Source organism: Grammomys surdaster, unplaced genomic scaffold (assembly GCF_004785775.1).
Source record: "Grammomys surdaster isolate TR1022 unplaced genomic scaffold, NIH_TR_1.0 198, whole genome shotgun sequence".
NCBI lineage: Eukaryota > Metazoa > Chordata > Mammalia > Rodentia > Muridae > Grammomys > Grammomys surdaster.
In genome coordinates, this window is record NW_021604643.1 from 6,717,352 (window position 1) to 6,727,974 (window position 10,623).

Sequence of the window (10,623 nt, forward strand, 5' to 3'; positions counted from 1 at the left end):
ATTTTTATAATTTTTATTTAGTTTTTATTATTTTTGAGATAATATAATTACACCATTTCCTGTTTCTTTCCCTCCCCCACCACACCCCCATATTTTTGTCCTTGCTTTCTTTAAAATTCATGACCTCCTCTCATTAATTTGTTTTTGTATGCAAATGTATATTTTCTATAATAATGTTCTATGTTGATGTGAGGCTTCACTGAGGGCAAATAAGCTTTAATTTTAAGTAACCGAGAAAGAAAAGTGAAGCCTCTTCTTATATGATGTATAACCACGTGCCATGGTACTGAGTCATATATAATTTGCAGAGTCAGCATAAATTCTTATTTATTTATTTGTTTATTTATATATAAATTATTTATTTTTATTGATTATTTTATTTATTTACATTTCAAATGTTGTCCCACTTCCTGGTTTCTCCTCTGCAAACCCTCATCCCAGTCCCCTGTCCCCTTTGCCTCTATGAGGTACCCCACCCACCCAATTTCCTTCTCACCACAGTAGCATGTCCTACACTGTGGTATCAAGCCTTCACATGACCAAGGGCCTCCCCTCCCATTGATGCCAGATAAGGCCATCCTCTGCTACATACATAGCTGGAGCCATGGCTCCTTCCATCTGTACACTTTGGTTGGTGGTTTAGTTCTTAGGAGCTCTGGGTGGTCAGGTTGATACGTTGTTCTTCCTATAGGGTTGCAATCCTCTTCATCTCCTTCAGTCTTTCTCCCAACTCTTCCATTGGGGGGTCCCCAGGCTCAGTCCAATGATTGTGAGTATTTGCATCTGTATTGGTCAGGTGGTGGCAAAGCCTCTCAGCGGACAGCTATACCAGGATCCTCTCAGCAATCACTTCTTGGAATCAGCAATAGTGTTGGGGTTTGGTGTCTGTAGGTGGGATGGATTCCTAGGAAGGGCAGACTCTGAATAGCCTTTCCTTCAATATCTGCTCCATTTTTTGTCTCTGCATTTCCTTTAGATAGGAACAATTTTGTGTTAAAATTTTTAAGATGGGCTGGTGGCCCCATTCCTCAACTAGGGGCCTTGCCTATCTACTGTGGATGGTTGCTGCATATTCTGTCTCCCCTTTGTTGGGTATTTCGGCTAATGTCATCTCCATTAGGTCCTGGAATCCTCTTGCTTCCCTGGTATCTGGCACTTTCTAGTGGTTAAGCCCAGTTCCCCATCACCCACTGCTACATGTTTCTGTTCATTTTTTTGACCCTCTGTACTTATCTCCTGTCTCTTTCTGTACTTGATCCTGTCCCTTTTGCCTCCCCCTCCTTTTTCCATCCCTGGTTCCTCCCTCCCCTTATCGTCTGTGATTATTTTGTTCCCCTTTCTAAGAACTGAAGCATCCATACTTTAGTCTCTTTTATTCTTAAACTTCATATGGTCTGTGAGTTGTATCACTGGTAATCTGAGCTTTTAGGCTAATATCCACTTATCAGTAAGTACATACCATGTTTATTCTTTTGTGTCTGGGTTATCTCACTAAGGATGATATTTTTTAGTTCCATCCATTTACTTGAAAACTTCATGAAGACATGTTTTAACAGCTCAGTAATACTCCATTGTGTAAATGTACTAGATTTTCTGTATCCATTCTTTCATTGAGAGACATCTGAAAATTGGAAATATAAGTTAAAATGAATATTGAAATGATATTGAATATCCCCCAATATATTGAGAAACCTGGAATATGAGACGCCAATGCAAAGTGAGCTATGAAGGGGTATTAGGGAGAGACACAGGCAGAAAGAGTAGATCCCTTCTTTTTAATGCTTAAAATATCCCTTATAACATGCTGAAGGCTTTTATTATTCTATAAAACAATAGACATTTATCCCTCTTTCACCTGGAAATAACGTAGTCTGTGGGATAACTGTAGACATAACATGAATTCACGACTAAGATTTCAAAAATGAAATGATAGACAATAAAAGTTATCAATAAATCTGTCACCAGTCTTTCTGTATCAACCACAGAAAAGTGAAAAGTGAGTAGACCCAAAATACTCTTTTTGATAATTTGTTCACTTACCTCTTCTAATTTTATTAAGATGGTCTTTTAGAAAATAGACTTTATCATAATTTAATTCTTGATATCTCATATGGAATGACAAATGTCAGAGAAGTAAGGAGAAAGTAGTTACCTATATATGCAACTAACACAAACAAACAAACAAACAAACAAAAAACCTAGTATACTATCTTGTATCACCTCAAGTTGCATATCCTCCAGAGATCACTCATTTATCTGTTTACTTTTCATGCAGTTATTGTAGAAAGAGAAATTGTACCTGTATCAGTCCATCAAGGATAATAATTAATCTAAGCCATTGTAGGGATAATAGATTTTGTGCATGGACTGGCTGGCAGATGGGAATCAGAAATGGAGGACGAGAATATGGGGAGAAATAACTGGAATTATAGGGCATTTTATTAGCAATGTAAAACTCTATTGCAGTAGAAACTTTCAGGATGCTACAAGAGTGATCCTAGGGAGTCCTCATAGTAATGGAACATATGTACTTAGTATTGGCCATCTTTTGTAGCTAGGCAACTACCAGTGGTAGAAGTAGAACACCAACCTAGTCACAAAGGTTTTATGACCTATTCTGTCTGCAATATGTGCTGGGACAATGAAGGCAAAGAACTGATGGAAGTGGCTAACAAATGACTAGTCTAATTTAAAGCCCAGCCATGAAATAGAGACCATGCCCAACACTGTCTGGATGACCAGAATACATTCCCAATATTTTCTGGATAGCCCTGAGACCTATGATAAAATGATTCTGTAATATGATTTCTAATGATATTCTGCTATACTCATAGATATGTGTTTGTACAGTCGTCATCAGAGAGTTTTCCTCTGGTAGCTGATTTGAACAGATGCAGAGACCTGCTGCCAAATATTAGGAAGAGAAGGAACTCAATTGGAAATTAAAATTGGAGACTTTCATTGGGTCCCTTCCTTGGAGGTTGGGACCCCATTCAAAAGGAGGAGGAAGAATTGTAGTATACAGAGGGATTAAGGACGTGAGGAGAGCACAGCCCAAAGACTAAGCAAGGCATATAGGGGCTCATAGAGACTGAAGTAGCATTCACAGATCTTCTATGAGTAGCTTAGTGTTTTTGTGGGACCCCTAACAATAGGAATGAGAATATCTCTGATTCTTTTTCCTGTTCTTGAGAACCTTTCCCTCCAATTCAGATGTGTCACTCAGGCTTGAAATGAAGGTTGGTACCCAGTCTTATTTCATTTTGTTAAACTGCGTTTGGCTGATATCCCTGTGAGGCCCATTCTTTTCTGAAGGGAAACACGAAAGGTGAAGAGTGGTGTCAGGAAGGAGTGGAAGGAAGGGAAACTAAGGTTGGGATGTACTGTATTAGAGATAAATAAGTAAATAAAACCATTACCAAGAAAAATAAACAAAATGTAGGAAGCAAAAACAAAAATAAAAATTTTTACATGTTCTAATTCATGTTTATGTACTTATCTAGCATGTACACGTAAAACTAATTTCTTCTCATTATTGGAGAGGTGATTTAGTGGTTAATAGCACTTGCTACTCTTTTAGAGAAGACTATTCCAGTTTCCTGAATTCACATGGCTGCTCACAATAGTCCATAACTCCACTTCAGGGTGGCATGCCCTATTTGGCTGTTTGGTCAGCAAAACACATATATTCTTCAAAGAAATACACTCATACCCATAATTTACTTAAAAAGAAATCATTTACTTCTTTTTTACAGAAGAAAAGAGAACTAGTGAGAGAGAGAGAGAGAGAGAGAGAGAGAGAGAGAGAGAGAGAGAGAGAACACAGAAACATCAATGACTATAATTAGTTTTGCTACCCTACCACAGTTGTGATATGGTAGACACTATGTCAATAGAAAGAAATTCATGTCCTATTCCTAGATGATAAAAAGAAAATGAAAAATGATAGGAAGAAAGGAATTCATTCATTGAAATGCAAAAATAAAAAATTGATGAATTATCTTAATTATGCTTCTGTGTGCATAATGTCTAAGATGTCTAAAATGATAGGATGCATATCTTTGAGAATAATATATATCTTTATGAATTTTCCTTAATGAAGACACCTCCTCAGCAGGCAGTATTTACAAAGATGTCAATCTATCATCAAGAAAATATTACTTGTGTTTGATGCAGCAATTGCTGTAGGATAACATAGAAAATTAAAATTTAAATTATATTCACAGCACTTTAGGAAATTAGTGCAGATATACATGGTGAACATAGAGAAGAAAGAACCAAGATCCAAATGTAAAAGGAAAGTAAGTTTTTAAATTGTCATTTAGAGTTGATTGGTTAACTGATGGATACTCTGCTCCACATTCAAGATCTCAACTAGTGTCAGAAGCTGGTACATAGAAGAAAGAGTTCCTCAGAGCATCTTTAATATCTTTATTCCTAAGGGTGTAAATCAGAGGGTTGAGTAATGGAGTACCAAAGATGTAAACCAGGGCAATTTGGCGGTCCTCATCCTCTGAGGTGCTGGAGCGGGGCCTCAGGTACACTAAGCTAGAACAGCCATATTGTAGCAAAACCACAGTGAGGTGGGAGGAACAGGTGGAGAATGCCCTCTGGCGACCCTCTGTAGAATGCATGCGCAGAATCGTAGAAGCAATGAACACATAGGAGATGAAAATTAGCAGGAAAGGGACTGTCAAAACTAGGATACTAACTACATAGAGGACTGCCTGGTTCACATGGATGTCAGCACAAGCCAGGCGCATGATAGGAGCCACATCGCAGAAGAAGTGGTTGATTTCCAGGCGGTGACTACAGAATGGCATCGTGAAGGTAAAGGCAGTAAGCTCCAATGAGAGAAGGAGTGCCAAGCTCAAAGAACCCATTACCATCTGGACACACAGTTTCTGGGTCATGATGAGGTTGTAGTGTAGTGGGTGGCAGATGGCCACATATCTGTCATAAGCCATGACTGTCAAGAGAAAACAATCAGTACAGCCAAAAACAGAGAAAAAGAACATTTGTGTGCCACAACTAGCCAGTGATATGGGCTTCTGGTATCCAAAGATGTTGGAAAGCATCAAAGGCACCACATCTGTGATGTAGCAGATTTCCACAAATGACAGACTGCCCAGGAAAAAATACATGGGAGTGTGTAGTGAGCTGTGCTTCCACACCACCCAGATAATGGTGGTGTTGCCACAGAGGATCATCAAATAGAGGAGGAAGAAGAGGGTGAAGAGGATTCCCTGAAATTCAGGAACATTGGTTAAAACACGGAACACGAACTCTGGTGGGCCGGATTTGTTGAAGAAAGGCTTTCCATTCACCATGTCTTCTGGGAAAAAAAAGCCTATGATTGATGGTTTGTATTAAGGGTAGGGAGGCTGATTATGAGTTTTGATTAGGAGTTGCCTATTTAGTATTCTGTTTTCAAGTACAATGGAGAAAATACTTTCCTAATAGAAGGCCTCACATGGTTTTCTCTGGATGCCTCCATTAATTGGGGAGTGGCCTATAAATTCTCATTTCAAGCTATTCCAATCAATTTTCCTTTTGATACATCCTATCACTTGACCTTTTAAATTCCATTGACATGAGCTAATACTTTGGTTGTATTTTATTGTATTTAATTAAATAGGTATAGTTGTAGATATTTTTAAATTAGGTCAATGGAAATTCTGACCATCTTTTTGGCTAAGGATTGTTGTTAAAATATAACATACACATGGAGAACTTCTGAAAAATCCAAATAAGAAGTACATTTTCAATTTTTGAGATGGATAATGAATATTCCATATAAAAATTTTCAACTTTAAGAAATGAAACACTTTCAATAACTTAAAAATATCCTTCATATTTCCCTAAGTCTTTATTAGCACTTGATCTTTATCACTGCAGATTAGCTTAACTGTGTTTCAATCTCTGAATGTAATTATAAGGCATGTAATTTACTGTTCCTGTCTAAGTGGAATTAAAACAAGTCCCAAACAAAGGTTCTGAGTTGCTGAATGACTAATCAGAATGTGCAACTCACAGTAGAGAAGTTGTAATGTAAAACTAATATGCTTTGCATCAGTTTTAGTACTTGAAGGTGCCTGTTGAGCTATTAGGGAAAAAAGTAATTAAGTCTTCCTAGCTGTGGACACTTTGAGGTACAATAATAACCAGTGGCCTGGCATGATATGCTTACTGGTGCAATAGTGACCATAATGTTATAGGAATAGCCAAACACATTATACTTGGATTTAAGATGTACTCCACTGGAGGAGAATTTGGTGTCTGGTAGAAATATATAATCTAAAACTACCTGGCTAGATTCTACTAACTGATCCAAAAATCTCATGGCTTGCTAGGTTAAAGACATCACATTTTTTTCCTTTCCTTTCCTTTCCTTTCCTTTCCTTTCCTTTCCTTTCCTTTCCTTTCCTTTCCTTTCCTTTCCTTTCCTTTCCTTTCCTTTTCTCTTCTCGTTTTTTCTTGTTATCTAGTAATCCATACAAACTCACAGAGTATATCTATTATTCCCAATATTCTATATCTTCTCCACAGCTGTTCTCAGAGACCACATTAATCCTTAGTATATGCTGATTTCTGAGTGTTCAGTTTACTTCATTTGAAAGGGCATGTGTGGAATACTCAGCTCTGGACTTCACTAGTTTAACTACTATTTACATTTGTTTTATATTTGAAGTCAAGAATGTACATTTTTCACTCTTGCATGCACCCTCAAACAAATTTAATTTAAAAATCAATTGAATTACATTGTAAAATTTTAGAACCTTTGTTTCCTTAAAAACAAGACAGTGTTCAATGGCTTCTTCCTTAGATTATACAGTAGTCACTTAAAACTCACATAGATTGTGGCTTTTCTTTGACCAATGGCTATCTATTTATATCTGCTTGTCATATTCAAAATTCAACACTAAAGAACTTTGTTGAGATGGATTTAGCTAATCAATAGATAGTAGACAGCTTAACAATTAAACTATTAATGTCCCCATGAACTGACATGTTGGGTTAATGATGGGAAAGTCATTGAATTGATAGCTACTTCTTTGCTGCACATTGAAAATACCAATCCAGAAACACTGTATATAAAAAGCAAAATGTTCTTCAAAACATGAGAAAATCATGAAACTACAGAATTCTCTAAGTATAGGTCTTTTGTATACTCACCAAAATACACATAAAATTGAATCCCTAAGGAATAGAAAAAACATGTAATCCTACCTGTATATATCCTGTCTTCCACAACTGAGGTCTCTAGAGATTAAGTCCATTATAAATGTATATGATTGTTATTAGAATGCCTAATGCCAGAATTTACATCCTAGTAGATTAGTTTAGAACAGAGCCCATAGATATCCCTTAAGTATATTTTTCTTCTCATTTACTCTGGGAAATTTAAAACATAATTAAGCAAGTGTAAACTTCTTGTAAAGAAAACTTCAGTGTGATTCTGATAGTTCACCCAAAACAAACACTAAAGCTCAGGGCACAACTGATAGGACACTAATAAAAAATACAGGTTGCTGAGGTAGAAGAAACTGACAGAAACTAGTAATGCAATGTCTGTCAAGTGCAAGAGGACTCTTTTAAGAACAAAGGGAGAAACTTTATTATCCTTGTAATGGAATGATATAATTACATATTTTTCAAAGGCAGATTCTTGACAACTTCAAAATGGTCACATGAGAAAATCGTCTGCTGTTTGTAAAGAACCAAATGATAACACCTATTGTTAAAAGAACTGAATGTTTTGGCTTCTCTCCTACTCTTTTTTCATGTTTGTGAAATACAAAATTTTAAAATGTCAAACCAAAATAATAACAGCCAGGTTGGATAGACAAAATGTAATGGGAAATGTAAAACTAAAGAACAGCAGAATAGAATTGAATGGTTCCCAGTAGAGAGTGCTTACATGTAGGAGACCTGAGCCTCAATGCATGCAAGGAAGGCATGCACTGGTTGGTAAACTGAATTTCTAACATTTACTGAGATTGGCTTTTTATTACTGGAAAAGGGTCTTAATTACTAAAACAAAAGATGTTTTCTCAGTACAGATGAAAAGAACAATATTGATTCATCACAAGTTGTCACCTAGAGATGGGGAAGGGATATGCATTAGGGTGTTTTTTCTTTTTTTATTTCTATTGAGATTTACTGAAGAAATACCAATATGAAAGTCGAGTAGTATTTGTACTTTGCCATTTTTTCCTCTCTCTATTTTAGTATTGACAATGTCACTGTCTCTTAAAGGGTTTTTGTTCCTGTGGAGAATTTGAAAAATTGTTGATCATACAACTGAAACTAGATAAATGAAGGAAGTGCTTTTCTGGAGTAGCAGTTCAGAGATGCTTGGTTTACAAATTTGAGGAGGAAGTATATTCCTGTGAAGTGGAGGAATGTTGACGGTTACTTCTCTATTGTCTCCTTATTCTGATTAGAGGAGAATATTTGTTGAATACGTAGACTTCCTGAAAAAACTAAAATAGATAACATGTGTGCAGGGATCTATAACTAAGGCATAGAGACCTTCACTGAGTTTTTTGGTGTTTAAGTTTTAGATTGTTTTTAGGATTGACCACAACAGAGACATGGGTATTTTCTTTCTTTTGTTTCTTCTTCTTCTTTAATTGTTTTTCATCCTGATCACAGTTCCTTCTGTCTCTTTTCCTCCAAGTCCCTCCTCCCCACCTTTACCTTTCCCAACCATTCCTTCTCTGTTTCTCTTTGGAAAATGACAGATCTCCCACAAATATCAACCAAACATCACATATCAAGTTTCAGTAAGACTAGGCACCTCCACAACTTAGGTATCCCTCAACCAAAAAAAAATGGATAAAGAAAATGTGGTATATTTCCACCATGAAATATTACTCAGCTGTTAAAAAAATATATCATGAAATTTCCAGACTTGTGTATTTTTGATTGAAGATATCAAATCCTGTTTTTTTTCTACTTCTCAAAGCTACTAGAGGTGTTGTGTAAATTGTTTTGAGTCTTTAAAGTGATTCTCTTAGCTGCTTAAAATCAATGGTCAAGGTTAAAGTGGTACAACTCTGACTGATTATAAAATCATAGAACTTACTGGGGTCTAGATCTTAAAGCTTTTTTGCACTTACCGGTGCAGCAGTAGCAATGAAAGCATCTATTCTTGGCTGCTTAAAACTAGACTCTTCATCTGATTCCCAGAGTTCATGTAGTCATGGACTCACAGTGGCTCACATGAGACATCTGTCTCCTCCCAGCTCCTTAGAGAAAAAAAAATCCCTGGAGTGCTTTTCTCAAGAGAAACAGTTATGTTTACATTGTTGTCTGCAAGGCAACAGAGAACAGGTAGGTGACTGTTTTTATCTTTGCTCTTTCTTCAGCACTGCTTCTATGCTATGACTTTCCCTTGAGACTTAGTTTGTTATTACTGTTCGGAGAAAGTGGACTATTGACTGTGTGTGTGTTATATTCCTGTGAAGTGGAAGATCATAGAGAGTTAATCTTCTATATTTTCTTCTTGTGCTGATTAGAGGAGAATATGTGGTGAATGCTTAGACTATTAAGATGGACTCCCCTGCCACTAAATGAGAAAGCTTCTATCTGTAAAAGAACACAGACTGTGGCCACTATACTTTTCATTGGCTGCCAGAGTAGAAAACAGTTTATAAATACAATGATTCAATACACAGGACTTCTAAATGTAAACCAAAACTATCTACACATAATATTGAGAAATAATTTCTAAATAATATTGAATTGTTTCTTTCATCACTAGTAACATGGAACAACAAACAAACCCTGAAACGGACAAAATTAAGGGAAACTGTATATACAGATGGACATTAATCTGCCCTGTCTTTTAACATTTAAACAATTTTGGAGTTTTTTCTCACCTAAGTCAAGAAAATTCATTCTGCTTTTTTCAATAAGTGCATCAATCCTATTGTTTAACAACAAACATTATGTATATTAAATCACATGTGTTCATGTTTAATATAGAAAACAAATTATGTCCTGCTGAACAATAATGTATTCTGTTAGTATCCTCTCTCTCTCTCTCTCTCTCTCTCTCTCTCTCTCTCCCTCTCTCTCTCTATCTCACATACCTCATCTACCTATGAATCTAATATCTATTAACCATAAATCATCTGCTTGTCCTATATTAGCTCTCATGTACTACCTACTTGTCTCCCTCTATCTTTAGCTATGACATATTGGTTATCTATCAATCATCTGTTCTCTACTATCTATAATCTACCATCTAGCTGCCTTCTTTCTGTCTCTGTCTCTGTCTGTGCCTCTGTCTCTCTCCCTCTTCCTCTCCCCCTCCCTCCCTTCCTCTCTCTCTCTCTCTCTCTCTCTCTCTCTCTCTCTCTCTCTCTCTCTCCCTCTCTCTGTGTTCTATATTTCTATCTCTATCCCTTTATTTGTTTTTCTATCTGGACTGAGACATAAAAGAAATGTAGTAGCAACAGAACTCTTTATTTCATGATTCATCCATAAAAGAAATTCAGAATTGTTCAGAATTGTTACTTATTTTATTGTTTATCTGTCTGTCTGTTTATATTTCTGCCATGTGTTCTACACTTTCTAATTTACTGTTTTCAATTTTCCAAGGTATACCTCATG

General features: G+C 36.4%; 1 protein-coding gene across 1 annotated transcript; it reads right to left on the minus strand.

The window, feature by feature from the left end:
• Positions 1–4,370: 4,370 nt before the first annotated feature.
• Positions 4,371–5,330, minus strand: LOC114623521 (olfactory receptor 10Q1-like). The gene has a single exon (XM_028770195.1). The coding sequence runs from the start codon at positions 5,328–5,330 to the stop codon at positions 4,371–4,373; it is 960 nt and encodes a 319-aa protein (XP_028626028.1).
• Between the last annotated feature and the right edge of the window lie 5,293 nt (positions 5,331–10,623).